The 17408-nt window shown below is 42.4% G+C and overlaps 1 protein-coding gene across 2 annotated transcripts in view; it reads left to right on the forward strand.

Annotated features, from left to right (window-relative positions):
* Positions 1 to 1455: 1455 nt before the first annotated feature.
* Positions 1456 to 17408, forward strand: part of dscama (Down syndrome cell adhesion molecule a) — a 92838-nt gene continuing 76885 nt past the window's right edge. For both annotated transcript variants that reach the window (XM_058087997.1, XM_058087998.1), the window contains exon 1: positions 1456 to 2287. In XM_058087997.1, the coding sequence (XP_057943980.1) occupies positions 2245 to 2287 (43 nt within the window). In that variant the 5' untranslated portion in view covers positions 1456 to 2244. The remainder of the gene's footprint in view (positions 2288 to 17408) is intronic.

A 17408-nucleotide genomic window follows, 5' to 3' on the forward strand; every position in this document is an offset into this window, starting at 1 on the left:
TATTTTTTCTTGATTTTTCCTTTTTTTTTTTTTTACAAAAAATATCTCTGACAAATTTTATATAATAGGGCCAAAGCAGGCTAATAAACAAGCCTATAAGCAGACTAATACTAATCAGAAGAAGAATAATGATGATAGTAATAATAATTACAATATAATTGATCACTGTCCAATTTTGCAGTGTAGATTGTGTGTACTTGTGTAAATTTAATTGTGGCCTAAAACAATTCAGTATCTCTACTAAATCTGTCTAAAAGTGGGAAAGTTACATCCCAGTTATTTGTTTTTTGGATTTTTTTTTTAATGTCTACTACATTCATTCATATCCTATGCATCTCCAGGGCCCCCCCTGTCCTCAGAACCTATAGTGACGCCCCTGCTACACACAATAACCCACACAGAAAACTTTTTCAATTTTGCAGAATCTGTACCCATTCCAGCCGTATTTCCTTTGATTTGTGCCCCTCTGTGACATCACAAAAGAACATCTTTACCACACCTTTTGAAACCGAGCGTTTTGAGCCATTCCAAACTCAGTTCCAAATGCGCAAACCTCATTATCGGAAACTTTGGCATTGTTTAACACGAGAATATAACATTTTAACTACATTTATAGGTCAGAAATGTAGAAAAAGCATAATAATTCCCCTGCTGATGATGAATGAATGAATAAGATGGAAGATTATATTCCCGAACTCACCGGGGGGTGAAAATACTTTTACAACAAAGCATATCAGAGCTTTTATATATTATATTTTTGTATATTTCAATGGCAAATGAAGGGCAACATTCTTTGTCAGTTCATAAAAAAATAAACACACAGCGCTAATAAGTATTCGAAAACATTGCTATCTTCTTTTTATAGTTATAAACAACCGGCAGTGTTGACATGACCAAGGAGCCATGAACCTTACTACACAACCCTGGTAAGTATTAATGCATTTTGTTTTATAAACATTTGGTAAAAAAAAAACAATTCTCATGTTGACTTTCCATGATCCCTCCCAAGTGCTTGACACGCAGACCACCATTTGATGCCCCCTGGTGCTAAAGTGCGTGTGTTGTTGCTTTGTCAAGGTCAATTATCAAACGCCAGGGTGACATTTGGGCAAAAATAACCCCGGGCTCTCACCAATTTCCCCAGAAACGACATTAAAAGCGACGATTCGATATCGCTTCCAATTAAGACAATTCATCATTTTGCTCGTTCATCTGACCGGCAGGTGATGCCTCGTCTCCTCCTTTCTTCCACCTCCACCTCCACCTCTCCCTCAAAGCCTTCCTCCAGCCTGGTATACGCAGCAGCAGAAGCAGCAAATCATAGAAGATGTCCTCCTCATGTTAATGTCCACTAGTGTTCTTTCTTCACTGGGACACTTTGATCACCTAGTGGTGATAAAACAAAAGAGGATCCAGTGAGGATCATCTGCTCCCTCCACCCACCCACCCACCCACCCCTGCGTGCACCTTTAAGGCGATGGGAGGAAGCAGCCGCAGAGAAGAAGGCGATGGTTTGCTTTATCCCGCACTTGCGTGAGGCAGGCCAGGTTCGTTGTGCGCAGTTTGTGTGTGCGGGCTTCTGTGGAGGGAAGATGCGTGTGCTTGTTGCTCGCCGGATGGAGAGAGGTGGAGAAGACGGAATGACTTCCCAGCTCAGCTAACAATCATCGCCGTGCGCACTTTTACGCATATTTTGCCCCATCATCCAGCGTTTTAGTCCTTCCATTGCGATTCCTTGTTTTTTTTTAAATAGGATCTTAAAGCCTTTTACGTTTTTCTTTCTTTTTTATGGGTTGCTGGATCAGCCACTTTCTTCTATGAGCCTCCACAGTCTGCGTCAGCGGAACCTCTCACCTGGACCGGAGCGCACAGAGCCGAGCTCCCTCATGTTCAAGGCCGGGCGGAGGTCCGACACGGGCGGACGGCAGCGCTGCTGAGGCCCCCGCTGAGGGTCCACATCCGCTGGCACTTCCACGCAATATACTTGTGGATCTTCTCCAGAACGCACACTGCCCTCCCGCTGCAGCAACACACAAGCAAGCTGCAGGAAGGAAGAAGACCCCGAACCTCCTCCTCTTCATCTTCTCCTCAGGATTTGAGAGGGAAGGAGAGACACAGATCTTCATGCGTCTACCTTGTTTGGTTGCAAATGACTTGTTGAAGAAATAAAAAGGAATCGAAGAAGAAAGAGTGCGTGGAGAGAAGCAGAAAAAGCCTAAGCTTGGATATAGAAAGGAGCGGGGCATGTGGATATTGGCTCTTATCTTTTCCCAGTGCATCTTGAATGGTAAGTGTTTTTTTTTTTAATTAAATTCTTTGCATGCTTAGCTTCAACTTTATCATTGCCTTTTATGCAAATATAGATTATTTACAGTCTGTGTCCTTAGGATACAACATAAAGGGTTTATTCTCCCTTAACCTTCAAGTCTAACATTTCACATTTATACACTGGGAACCTTTCAGTTCATTCAGTCAAATCCACTGAAAAGAGAGTTACCATGCAGAAAAGAGAGCTTTTAATGTAGAGCAATGGATGCATTGCAACATATGAGCTATACATTTTAATGTGTTTATATTGATTTTTTTTTGCCCCCTCCCCTCCTGCAATGACATTTTAGTACATTCTAGGCCTTAAGAAAGTTCAATTAATTGATTTCTGAGAAATGATGCATTCAATGAAACTGCACCGGGCCTTGCCTATGTCTATACATGTAGCCAGCATTGAGTATCATACAATTGTGATGATTTATTATTGTTCACGTGAGCTGACAGTTGAAACTTATTTGTTTCAAAGCTAACTGTTAAGTTTCCCCACACAGAAATACTAACTAAGATGTATGTCATAAAAAAAAATCCATATGCATTCCATGTAATTGTATGGTAAAGTGAATTGACATGCATGCGTTATAGCCATTTGTTTGGATGTCTTCGAGAAAAAGGATTATAGGTTGGCTAGGCTTTTTTCCTCTTGCATTGCACCCGCCATGTTAGAAGCACAGACATTTTGGATTGGGAGGGAAAAAAAAATACAAGACAAGCCCTTATCGTTCTTATCTAAGTGCACCGTGCACAAAAAATGTATTTGACAAAAGTGAATCCTGTCAATGAAATGGGATTGATAACCAGTGATTATGTTTTCAGTGGCCGGGGGCGAATGATTGATTTTTTTTTTTTTTAATGGCGAATACATGAAGGGTGTGTGAGGAAGGGGGTGCAACGAGGAGGACAAGGGGTTCTAGGGTTGGGGGTGCAGTGGGATGTCCGCTTTAAAATAAAACCAAGGCACTTAGAATGTGTTTTTGCATGCTAAGAACAAACAAGCCGGGCTGAATGGCGATGGAGGAAAACCATTTTGAAGACATACTGGAGCTAAATAGTTATTCTTATATAAAAGGCTGTGTTGCTCCCATGGCTTGGTTTTAACTGCAGGCAAGGCCATTCCTAACAGAAACAGTCCACGCTGCACCGTCTGATGTCTGACCATCATGGATTTGTGTTGTTTTAGTCTCTGGTCTACGCACGAGCGTTGCAAAATGGCTGCTGCTACAGGCGTCTACATGGAAACTTTGAATGGCAGCAGCGGCAACACTTCAATCACAACGGATGCTGCGACGTTTTTCATTGTGAAACAATCTTCTAGCTTGAGTCGTTGATCGGAATGATGCTTTCTGCAGCGGACAGTGGCATTATGGTATTCCCGTGTTTTGCCTTCTTTGTCAAGCTTAGCTTAGCTGAAGGCAGGCTGAATAAAAAAAAGGGCCACCATTGTTGATAGTTGATATTAGACATTCGTATCATTTTCTTTTTCCTCAGCAGTCTGAATTTGCAACTTCCGTTAAAACTCATCTTAATATCGTCTTCTGTGCTTGTTTGTGGACGGGGAAAAGAAAGGCGATTCAGGCAGTGATCTCGTGCAGGCTGCAGAGGTTGTCTCTATGGAGAGCTGCTTTAATGAGTGCTGCTGCAGTGTGGCTTTTGGGCAACATTGTATTGTGTTCAGGTGACCATGGGAATGCTTCCTGAAATGGGAGACATTTTATTGTGTTTGAAGAAAAAACACGTAATGGAAACATCACTTTTATTTTATGCAGGATGGGGCATTTGCATTGCCGTTTTGTATGGTAGACATGAAATGGTCATTTATAGTACATTACATAGAGTCGTAATGGTACACGTATTCAGAATCACACTTTGTAGGACAGAGCTTTTGGTTCAGTGCAGATGCGTCTCGAAGTCTCGAGTCAGGTTTCAAGTAAAAACCTGCAAGTCCAAGTCAAGTCTGGTTGAGTCTGATTCGAAGTCAAGTTTAAGTCCTTACAAGTCACAAGCACTATTTAGCATTTACTGCTTTTCCTCACGAGGGTCCCAGCTCTTTTTGGGCAAGAGGCAGGGTACACCCTGGACTGATCGCCAGCCAATCACAGGGCACATATAGACAAACAACCATTCACACTCACATTCATATCTATGGACAATTTGGAGTCGCCAATTAACCTAGCATGTTTTTGGAATGTGGGAGGAAACCGGAGTACCCGGAGAAAACCCACGCATGCACGGGGAGAACATGAAAACTCCACACAGAGATGGCTGACGGTGGAATTGAACCCTGGTCTCCTAGCTGTGAAGTCTGCATGCTAACCACTCGTCCACCATGCAGCCTAATAATAATAATACATTTTATTTGTATAGCGCTTTTCAGAGTACTCAAAGACATTTTACAGTGAAGAAAAAATAAATAAATAAATATTTGAGTAAAAAACAGAGTAAAAGATGCATTAAAATACAACATCCATGCATTCATTCAGAGCTAAAAACAAGGCTAATGTCACAATCTATCGCATTCGATCCCGTTCAATGAGGCACCAATGTTGTCCTGCTGGAAATTTGATAATAACGATTCATAACAGACTCAAAATCTCAAATATTTTCAAGTCATCAGACTAAAGTCTGAGTAAAGTCCCGAGTCAGTCATGACCGGGACCCAAATCAGGTCCAACGCCATGGCTTGAGTAACCTTAAGTGTGTAATGTGACCTTATACCACCGCTGGACATATCGAACCTGGAGGATGCCCGTCCTGTTGCATCCCTGTATGTAAATGTAGTTCAAACTGTAGCACTTCTCTGCAATACTACAAAGAAACCTCGTAAACTGTAATATGTCATTTCATATTGTAGTTCTATTGATTGGAGTATTACTTGCATGTTTCATTTAAAAATCATTACACCCAAAACGAACCTTAATGGGAAAAAAAAGACCTTCAAACCGTTACACCTGTGCTAGCGACTGCGCAATCTCCATTTTTTTTTGTGATGATGCCAGTTTGAGTTCACATTTGCAAGCTCATCTCCGTATGATTGGCTGCAAATCTGCTGTGGGGTTTTATTTAGTGGTGCTTAAACCGCTGCTGAAAAGTGTCTATTAAGAGTTAAATCAAGTAGGTGGGACGTTTTCCAGTTATGAGCAATGAAATTGGGGAAATAGCTTCATGTTGTTTTTGCGCGGCAGGGCCTTGGGGTGAAATCTGATCCACGCTCAATTGGACACTAATAAGCTGTGTGAATATACAGTGATGCTCCTCTACTGGCTTGTTTGAGCTTCGGCTCAGGTTAGTGGAGGGACTGTGGCGGAGAAACGACATCTTGAGACGTACTTGTACAAGATTAACACTTAGAGTTACATAACAAACACAGGAGTGATCATCTGAAGCGCTGCCAACAGGGTATAAACTGTACATTTGTAGCCTGCATATTCCAAGCTTATGGCATACTATGGGGGTTATGATTTAGGGCCAACGGTGAAAACTGCAAGTAAATGAGAAGCCTAAAAAAATTGTCTATTTTGACACAAGACTAGCTCCCCCCCCCCAAAAAAAAACCAACTTCCAAGCTGGACATTAATGTTATCCAATTTTGGATCAGCATTTGCAATAAAAGTGACTAGCTTCAGCTCCAGAGCCCTCCCCTTCTCTCTTCACACACTCATTAAATGAATTTAATGTAAAATGATCAATGAACAGATGCAATCGGAGTTATCAGTAACCATAAATTCCGGACTATGAACACAACCAAATCTAAGCCACACCCACCAATTTATTTAATTTAATTCATTCATTCGTTTTCTACCGCTTATCCTCACGAGGGTCACGGGCGTGCTGGAGCGAGAGGCGGGATACACCCTGGACCGGTGGCCAGCCAATCACAGGGCACATATAGACAAACAACCATTCACACTCACATTCATACCTATGGACAATTTGGAGTCGCCAATTAACCTAGCATGTTTTTGGAATGTGGGAGGAAACCGGAGTACCCGGAGAAAACCCACGCATGCACGGGGAGGGTGGAATTGAACTAGCTGTGAGGTCTGCGCGCTAACCACTCAACCGCCATGCAGCCCTATTTATTTTATTTGATTCATATAGTCTGCACTTGTGTGTAAGCCACAGTTATCAACATTGAAACATGGGATATTTACAATAGGACACACTATAAACCTTGTAATCCTACCGACACTCGGTGGTCCCAGTGTTACTACTTAGCTCCAATGAGTGAGATCTGATGAGCTTTTTATAATCAGACTTCAAAGCTCCAAGCAGAAGCTGTGGTAAATCTACACTCGATCAAACTTACTTAAGATTTGTCAGATCAAAACATGATTGATCACCGTTTAACCCTGAAGAAGTCACAGGAAGATGTCTACTTTGTTTACTTGGAGTAAGATGCAACCACTAAAAACATATTTGTATTTACTCTGATATTGTCCTTAAAAGCAATCCAGACACAAATAACATCAAATATTCCGAATTCCGAAGAATTCCGTCCTTTAATGTGGTCCAAGTTTGTCATGGTGGCGCTGTTTTAACCCAACTATCTTCAGACAAAAAACCGTTCCATAGAGGTCACATCAGTGCCAGTGGAAAACGAGGTCTGTGCAGTGTCTTTTGGTGCATCTGTCACGTTACATACAGTTAGGACGAGCTGACAGAGTCACAGCAACAAGGCCGCTCCTCAGTCACCCATTAACGTCAACACACCAGTCAACACGATGTAGGCCACTGGGAAGGGAATGTTTTGTCACACTGTCCTGATTGACCTAAGAGAGTTTATTTAATCATGCTGTGTTGCTATGAAATATGAAATATGAAGGATTTTCAGGGGTACGTCGGGCTTTGCATGTTTTTAAAAAAATTGTGATGATTATTATGATGTTTGGGGCGGCACGGTGGTTGAGTGGTTAGCGCGCAGACCTCACAGCTCGGAGACCAGGGTTCAATTCCACCCTCAGGCATCTCTGTGTGGAGTTTGCATGTTCTCCCCGTGCATGCATGGGTTTTACTCAAGTTTCCTCCCACATTCCAAAAACATGCTAGGTTAATTGGCAATTCCAAATTGTCCATAGGTATGAATGTGAGTGTGAATGGTTGTTTGTCTATATGTGCCCTGTGATTGGCTGGCCACCAGTCCAGGGTGTAGCCCGCCTCTCGTCCGAAGACAGCTGGGATAGACCCTCGTGAGGATAAGCGGTAGAAAATGAATGATTGAATGAATGTAAAGATGACTATAGGGGTGCTATTTCATATCTAAAGGGCTCTAGTAATGTTAAAACCCGTATTTTGAAGGGTTAACTGGAACTAATTATATCTGCCCTGTGATTGGCTGGCCACCAGTCCAGGGTGTACCCCGCCTCTCGTCCGAAGACAGCTGGGATAGGCTCCAGCACCCCCGCTCTCCTCTTCCTCCCACATTCCAAAAACATGCTAGGTTAATTGGCGATTCCAAATTGTCCATAGGTATGAATGTGAGTGTGAATGGTTGTTTGTCTACATGTGCCCTGTGATTGGCTGGCGACCAGTCCAGGGTGTACCCCACCTTTCGCCCAAAGACAGCTGGGATAGGCTCCAGCACCCCCGCGACCCTCGTGAGGAAAAGCGGTAGAAAATGAATGAATTATGATGTTTGATTTATTGGCCGTTTGCTTTTTATTTATAACACGATCTGAATTCTTCCTGGACTAGATGCCGCTTAGGTTTGTAAGGTGATATTTGACATTTTAGCATTTTATGAATAATCATCGGACTTTCCGATGATACCTGGATTTGACAGCAGATTTTAGGTTTTGCTGTTTCTCCAGTGTGTTGTGCTTTGGCTTGGCTGTCAGGAGTAGACACAAAAGCATATGCTAATGGGTGCACATTGAACTGTTAAAGATTCCATTTAACCCCAACTGCAATGCTTAAGGAGATGATGGTGTGTAGTGAGGCAGAAAGTGGAGGAAGAGCGGGGGAAGAAGGCTTATACGGAGTCAGCTTGTGTTATGCTTCAAGATTCATATCAATTCATTCTGGTTCGCCATGCAGAAACAACGCTATTTTAGGCATCGTAGGCACTGGTGAAGGCTGGCCAATATTTTGTCCGGCAAGAATCAAGTTCACACTTACATGCATGCATGAGTTCTCTTGGTGTTGAGGAGATAAGCTGTTTTTTCCCCAGCTGCCTGGATTATGTTCCAACAATACTTGCTTAGGGTGGTGATAATTAGTGAGACAGCGTGGTTTGTAAAATATAAGGCAAACATGCACATAAATGGAATGTGGTCAAGACAATAGTGTTTCCCCCTACCACTTTGATTGTGGATTTTTTTTGACACGCTATAAATAAAGTTAAACGACATCACTTGTTAGCTCCGAGGATGAGACGTAAGATGCTTTTTCTCTGCCGGGGTCCAAGCAATCTAAACATTCATTCATTTTGTACCGCTTATCCTCACAAGGGTCGCAGGGTTGCTGAAGCCTATACCAGTTGTCTTCGGGCAGGAGGCGGGGTACACGCCAGCCAATCACAGGGCACATATAGACAAACAACCATTCACACTCACATTCATACCTAGCATGTTTTTGGAATGTGGGAGGAAACCGGAGTAAACCCACGCATACACGGGGAGAACATGCAAACTCCACACAGAGATGACTGAGGGTGGAATTGAACTCAGGTCTCCTAGCTGTGAGGTCTGCGCGCTAACCACTCAACCACGGTGCAGCCGCTATCTAAACATTCATTTATTCATTTTCTACCGCTTTTCCTCACGAAGGGTCGTGGAGGTTGTTGGAGCCTATCCCAGCTGTCTTCGGACGAGAGGCGGGGTACACTCTGTACTGGTGGCCGGCCAATCACAGGGCACATATAGACAAACAACCATTCACACTCACATTCATACCTATGGACAATTTGGAGTCGCCAATTAACCTAGCATGTTTTTGGAATGTTGGAGGAAACCGGAGTACCCGGAGAAAACCCACGCATGCACGGGGAGAACATGCAAACTCTACACACAGATGACTGATGGTGGAATTGAATTCAGGTCTCCAAGCTGTGAGGTCTGCACGCTAACCACTCAACCGCCGTGCAGCCCTCTATCTTACACTTGATCAAACTTACTTATGATTTGTCAGATTAAAACACGATTGCTGCATAAGACTTAAAAAAACGTGATATTTGCGTCCACTTTACTTCTTCCTAAAGCTGCACTCTAGGCATCATGGGAACTGTAGTTCTTTTAGCCTCACTTGCACCTACCACAGCAGATTGCGCATTGTAACACATCTGTTTATCAATATAGTGAGTTATTCGACGTACAGTGACATTATCTTTAAAATCAAACACCCGCAGGTCAATAACTTGATGTTCTGTTTTTAAATAAGGTTGAAAAACATGAGGTCAAAATGTGCCATTATTTAAAATTAAAGTATTAAGTTTTTATTTTTCAGGTTGTACTATTTACTTTTGTGAATTGAAATAGCGTTTAGTCTCGCCGCGGCTCATCCAGCGATCTATTCAGTAGGCCGAAGCAAATCATGCTGATTAGTATTCACAATCTGTCTCTGTTTTATGGCCTGAAACGTGTTACATTTTCAAACATTCTGGCAAATGTTTCATTTAAGTATTGCTCGCCCCCCAAGCTCCATTCTGCTTCAGTCCCCGCTCTATCAGGCCGAGCCCAGAAGTGATTATGCTAATTGCTGTTTGATCAGATGATTAAATTATAATTTGATTAATCCAGGGCACTAAGCGCTCTGAATACGTTGATGTGTGTTTTGCCTGGCGGTGTTTGCTGAGCCTTCAGCCAGCTGTCTGAGACACCGTCCAAAGGCCAAACAGAGAAAGATGCTTGCAAGGTTGCAATTGAAGACAACATGCATGATTTTGGATGTACTGTGAAACCCCCCCGCCCCCACATTACTAAAGAGTTGCACATGCTTGTGTGCAGACTGTGTAGCGCTAATGCAGAGCCTTGCCTTTTTATTAGCCTTTTCTTGTTTCTGCTATTCTCAATTGACTGAGTGTTTCCATCAGGGTGATTTATAATAGTGCTGCATAGACAGCTTGTTTTAAAACCTCAATATCGATCTTTTGTTTGAAGTGCGGTACCCACCCCCAATCTGCGACATACTGTACATCACAAAAACAAACACGTCTGATTTGAAATATTATTATTTTAATTATAACACTGTTTTTGGCACTTTGAATTGACATTTTGATGTATTCAAGTGTATCATATTGAGGCATGGGGATAATATTCTTAGCTCACAAAGGTGAGTACAGTAGATATCTGCTTTTATATTCCGGGACCATCACTGAATGGTAATACTGTGAGTAATTTATACACCCATAAAAATCAGTCCACCAGAGGGAGCTGAATGAATAACGGAAAAAAGCATTGAGAAGAAGTTAAAATAGTTATTTTGTTTTAAACTCATATTGGTACTTGTGTTGTATATTTCTTAGCTAGCTTTTGAGTGTTAAGTTACTGTGTGATGACTTCAGAGTTCTTTGTGATATGACGCCGTGTGTCAGATTGTTACATTGAGTAATGACCTCCTGCGATTTCCAATGGGTTGACAAGCTCGTTGTGTTTTTTTTTTTCCATTGCTCATGATTGGCTCCTGTCAAACAAAGAGCTACCCGGTCCCCATGGACTAATAGCGGTACCTGTAGTACATTTATTAAGGATTTATTAAGGATTTTTGAATGCGCACATGTGAGTTATTTTTCAGGGGACTGTAAATTTCTATTTCCATTCCATTCATTCATTTTCTACCGCTTACGTATCCTCACGAGGGTCGCGGGGTTGCTGGAGCCTATCCCAGCTGTCTTTGGGGGTACACCCTGAACTGGTCGCCAACCAATCACAGGGCACATATAGACAAACACTCACTTGCCAGTTAACCTAGCATGTTTTTGGAATGTGGGAAGAAGCTGGGAAGAACGGGCAGAGAACGGGCGGAGAACATACAAACTCCACACAGCGATGGCCGAGGGTGGGATTGAACTCGGGGCTCCCAGCTGTGAGGTCTGCGCGCTAACCACTCACCGCCGTGCAGCCCTTTTACATTGTACTAAGCAAGAAAATCATACATATTTTTCGCAGGATGACTTGATTCCTTTTACTGATTCAATTTGTTATGAGTCACCGACTGAAGTGGATCGGGTACTCCATTTTTACCTGTCACAGTGGTTAACAGGTTAACGGAAGCGAGTACCCATGAGCTCTGATTCAGTAAAAAACCTGGTAGTTTTGATTGCTACTGACACATCTGTGTATCTAATATAGTAGTATTTGATATATGCTGTGTCACTTTGGAAGGTTAATGATGCGCTATGAATATCTCATATGATTTGTTTATTGTTTCTGTGCCTCTGTATACAATGTCCTCCTCTATCCTTTTATTTCCCTCTACCCTTCCCTCTCTCCCAGTTGATTTGCAGTATTTGTCCCCTTCACCATTGATGATGTAAGTCATTAAAGTCGCCTGTACGTGGGAACTCCCCGGTCTCTCGTCGCCGCTTATGCAGATGAAATGCATCAACTAGCCCACTTCACGGTAGCGCTTGTCAGGCCCTCCAGAGAGTTGACATCAGAGGAGACTAACATTGGTTTTACATAGCATCTGCATGGCACAGAGCGCACCGCTCAACCATTATTCATGAGTGCAAATTGGGAGTCTCTGATTTGGGAGTGAGGGGGAAGCCCTGTTCTGTGATCTGTACATCTCTACTCGGCGCTCTTGGCTTTAGCATGTCGCGTGTAAGGCCTTAGGGCAGGAGAGTGGAGGAGAGTGGAGGATGCGGGGACCATCAGAATGGGGGTGGGGGTGGGGCTGGGTGGATGCTTACTCACTGTCATCATGAGGCCGCCCTGCCCTCCACCCTGTCTACCACCCCCCCCCCCCCCCTTTTTTTCCCTTCCCCCATTCCGCCCTCCCTAGGCGGTATCGGCCTTAATTACCTGCACTGGCTGCCATAACCTGTCAGTAAGGCTCAGCGCTAGTTTCCCGCAGTGAAGTAGCCCTAATATCTTGATGTCTTGTAGCACCACGGAGATCTCTGACCCGCTCAGGTCCACACTGTGACTGAGAGCCAGCTGAGCGCTGACGTTTAATTGCATTCAAAACACGAGGGGACATTGTGATAAAATCATGAAGGCAAAAAGTTGATATTTTAAATGAAGTCAATGTTTTGTCCGGGCTATTCAGCTAGCATATTGTGATGGATGTGGTTTTGGTGTGGTAAACGCAGGCCCAGCGTAAAGCCCACATCACATCAGTCTACTAATGCAAGACCCTATTTATGTGGTGTGCTCGTGGGCCTGTATTGATTGGACATTTACTTAAATAAATTGCCTGTGTAATTTGGAGGCAGCTGCTAACATTAGCAGAGTGAAGGTTTGCAGGATTTTACTTCATACACAGTGCTGGGAAAATATTGTTTGTTTATGCTTTTTGGATTTTCTGCCTTTATTCATTTGATTGTGTGGAGTTTGCATGTTCTACTTCTGTATGAAAACACAAATATTCATGAAGACGGGATATGTAGTATAATATCTGTGACGTGTGTGTGACGTGAGCTAGCGGCAGTTGACTGTGTTTAGCTGTGTTTAGCAGCAGAGTCTTTGGTTAGTAATGTGGAGAGTGCGAATTACTAGCGTGAGTCGTGGCTGACAGCATCTCCTGTGTGAATGTTCACCGCTTCGGTGTCGGTAATGTTACACTGGTGAGAAGGAAGTACACCGTCAATGCTAGCATATTTTCCATTATTATTATCTATACTATAAAAGTGACTATAGGTGTGTTATTTCATGTCAAGATGGCTCTAAATTTAAAAGAAGGTTGTCTGCCTACGGAAATAACAGAATGGATTATTGAGATTTGCATTATTTGTTATGGGAAAAATTGATCTGGTTCGGCTGCATAGAGTTCTAGTGGTTAGCGCGCAGACCTCACAGCTAGGAGACCCGAGTTCAATTCCACCCTCGGCTCTCTGTCTCTCCATCTCTGTGTGGAGTTTGCATGTTCTCCCCATGCATGTGTGGGTTTTCTCCGGGTATTCCGGTTTCCTCCCACATTCCAAAAACATGTTAGTATAATTAGCGACTCCAAATTGTCCATAGGTATGAATCTGAGTGTGAATGGTTGTTTGTCTATATGTGCCCTGTGATTGGCTGGCGTGTACCCTGCCTCTCACCCGAGGACAGCTGGGATAGGCTCCATCGTGAAAATAAGCGGTAGAAAATGAATGAATGAATGATTTGGTTAAAGTACATTTTGGTTTGAGTTGGCCCTTCTGGAACAGATTAATGACGCTAACCAAGGTTCCACAATATCGTAGCGTTGCTAGAGTACCCAGCATACCTTGTGAGCACTTAGGCGTTGTTATCAATATAGAAAGGTAGTTCATTGTTATTGTTTTACATGTTGTGCTATTTTTGGTTCACACGGCGAGTTCTTTTTTCTGATGGTTTGTGTTGAGCACCTTGTGTTAGGCCTTTAGGTGTAAAGGCTCCGGCTCACCTGCGATTCTATGAGGACAATCCCTCATGAAAAATGGATGGCTGTTTATATTTGCAGCATTTCTGTCTCGGCTTGTCATATTCTGGAATGGTGTCAGACAAAACCAATCATGTCACGAGTTGCATTGACTCTGCCTGCCGACCAAGGACACGTCAGCCTCCATGTTCGCGGGCTCCACGACATTAACACTCATCCATCCCCCCACATCCTTATGACACGCCTGCTTGCACTCTCCTTGACCGACCGTGCGTCTGGTGCCCTTGAGCTCCACACGCAGTTGCAGGAGCGACACAATGGGCGGACTGCTGTGGAAGTCACCTCCAATGCGCTGTGGGGTCTTCGGGGAGGCCCACCACCTATATCTGCTGACATGTGGGACTGAGACAAGCATTAGTTCATACGATATGAAGGGATCGTCATTTTCAAACCACACTTCCTTTCCTGCGCGCCCCAGTTTGAACCAGATGAGACTGAAAAGCACATACAATGCTATAGAATGGAAGAAATAATGATTTGATCCCCTTCCAGTTATTCAAGTTCACCTTCCCATGTAATTTCACTCAATGGTAATGGTTTAATTTCATTTGAACATGCATCAGATTACAATTGAATGCATCACATAATCAGGTCACAGTTCCACATGTCCAAAAGGAGTAGGAAGAAGCAAAGCTTATTAAATCCTACCCCTCCATCTGGTACTTTTACAATCAGAAACTGTTACATTTGTTCACTTCCTGCTTTCCATAATACAGTTTAAGTTTTTTTTTATGTTTTTATTTTAAATAATGTATCTCGTACCGAAGTACGAGGTCATATGACCATACAATGACATAATGAGTACCATAGTAACTGTCAATATAGTGATATATATATAGCATCGCTCAAATCAGCCAAGACTGGATCCAAATTTTTCACTGGACTCCCTCAAAAACAAAACACCTGACACTTTTGTAAATTGTGGAAAAAAACAGTAGTTTATATTCTTTTAGAGAGCAATAAAGAGTGTGGAGTCATTTCTGTTTTAGAACAAATTTTGCTTTGTTCAATACTGAAATATTTCTGGCCACCTTATGTTGTATATTTGTAATATGAGGTTTCCAGCTCATATTTTCATCTATTGTGATCCCCAGAAATGTATTTTCGTTCACCCTTTCAATGTCCACACTGTCTATTTGTATTTGCTGGTGCGTGTCCTTTCTGCTGTTACCAAACAGCATGATTTTAGTTTTACTTAGATTCAAGGACAATCTATTATTGTTGTGTATGTGTATTGTGTATTAAGTGTGACCATTTTTTCAGTCTAATTTAACTCATTCAATCCCAGCCATTTTTCATCTCGGTACCGGCTATTTTTTTATGATTTTGACTGAGGCACTGAATCAAGGCACACAAAATATTGTGTTCTTGGGCTATATCGACATGTTATATACCAAAGTTCAGATTTTGTATCATTATTACAATTTTACATGCACGATCACCTCCTTAAAATGTTGCTTCTGTCACTTGCACTTTTGCATGTGTTGTATCTTATTAGTTCACGCAAGCTGTTAATGACTTTTTAACGGTGTTGTACACAAACACACGACGGTAGCCAACAGACGCCCCCGCAGTGTCTGCTCATCTTGCAAGCAGGGATTGGTTTGGTTTGTGCTAGTGCTAACTTGAAGTGAGTCTGGTCTGGAGTGGGGAATATTTTGGACTCGGGGGGGGGTCACAAATGGGTTCTAAAGTTTATTGTCCACTTGGTACAACTAAAGGTACCTTTCAAAGTTTACTTGACTTTGTAAACAAACCCCCAATCTGCTTTGCGATAAAGCCTTGTCTTGTCTGAGTCCCCTGGTTTATTGTAATAGTATATCCCTGGAAAGTGCAGTACCTCGTCACGCATTGTTATCATATCACAAAGAACTCTGAAGTCATCACACAGTAACTTAACACTCAAAAGTTAGCTAAGAAATATACAACACAAGTACCAATACGAGTTTAAAACAAAATAACTATTTTAACTTCTTCTCAATGCATTTTCCATTATTCATTCAGCTCCCTCTGGTGGACTGATTTTTATGGGTGTATAAATTACTCACAGTATTACCATTCAGTGATGGTCCTAGAATATAAAAGCAGATATCTACTGTACTCACCTTTGTGTGCTAAGAATATTATCCCCATGCCTCAATACGATACACTTGAATTCATCAAAATGTCAATTCAAAGTGCCAAAAACAGTGTTATAATTAAATTAATAATATTTCAATCAGACGTGTTTGTTTTTGTGATGTACAGTATGTCGCAGATTGGGGGTGTGTACCGCACTTCAAACAAAAGATTGATATTGAGGTTTTAAAACAAGCTGTCTATGCAGCATTATTATAAATCACCCTCAGTCAAACACTCAACAACACTCAACACTCAACACTCAAACACACAGTCAATAGTATATCCCTGGAAAGTGCAGTACCTCGTCACGCATTGTTTGGAATTATTTTGGTTGCAGAAACTTACCAGGACAGCGTGCCACTCAGTAGTCATCCGGCCAAGTCAGTGGACAGCTGGTGTTCACCTCCGTGTTCACCTTTGTTTTCCGTTGGCGCCTGTACACTTGTATATTGGTGGGGGCTAGTCTAAAAGTGAGAGACAGGGTCACAGGAGCGTAAAGGAGGAAAGAAGGTGAAAAAAAACAAACACAAAGTAGAACGGGGGTAAGGCATGGCTCAAGAAAACAAATTAAGAATAACGAGGGAAGTATACCTTTTGAAGGAGAGACACCTGAGGTGAAGCGTACTTTGACCTCTGCTGAGGTTTTCCGTCTTTCTCTTTTAATAACGGACGGTGTGTCGCTCTCTGAGTGCTTTTCGGTTTCCCCCCACCTCCCCACTCAACCCCTTCCTGCACCATTTTCTTGGCATCGCTCTGAAAAATGAATGTAGTCCTACTGGATCTATCTAAACCATTGAGATCTTGAAGGGTTTTGTGTCCATCAAGCTTTCTCATCTTAAGAAATCAGTCACCCAGAAATGGGTGGTGGTCTCAATTTTTTATGAGCTGGTGCACAGAGGACTGAGACAAAAGCAAGCCGCCTTCTTATACACGCCAACCAGACGCCGCAATGATGGCTGTCTGGCTGTGGGCTTTTTGTTTCCACTCTAAACCTTTTTGTAAAATAATCACTAGAAGTAAAAAATATATTACTGTTTCTAAAAATTGACACAAGAGGCAGGGAAAATTCTAGTAGTATTAATGGTAGATGAAGGCAAATGTTTTCCAACATTTGAATCGTCATCAACATTCTACATCTTACCAGATCGCTGCAGCAGCAGCACTCCTTCCTTCACAATTCTCCTGTTAGCGTCAGATGCTTTGTTTTACTCCAATATCCGTACAATCCTCAGTGAAGACACATTTGCAATTTGCTGAGCTATAAATTAAAGTGCTAAGACTCTTGTAGATTTGTTTTTATACTGGGCTCTAGGCCTTCTCACATCAGACGGCATAGAAATTGGATGCATGGATGGTTTGCATTCGCTCTGCAAGTAAACAAACGATTTCATTGGCTCATTTTGAGT

The sequence above is a fragment of the Doryrhamphus excisus genome, chromosome 11 (assembly GCF_030265055.1).
Source record: "Doryrhamphus excisus isolate RoL2022-K1 chromosome 11, RoL_Dexc_1.0, whole genome shotgun sequence".
Classification (NCBI taxonomy): Eukaryota; Metazoa; Chordata; class Actinopteri; order Syngnathiformes; family Syngnathidae; genus Doryrhamphus; species Doryrhamphus excisus.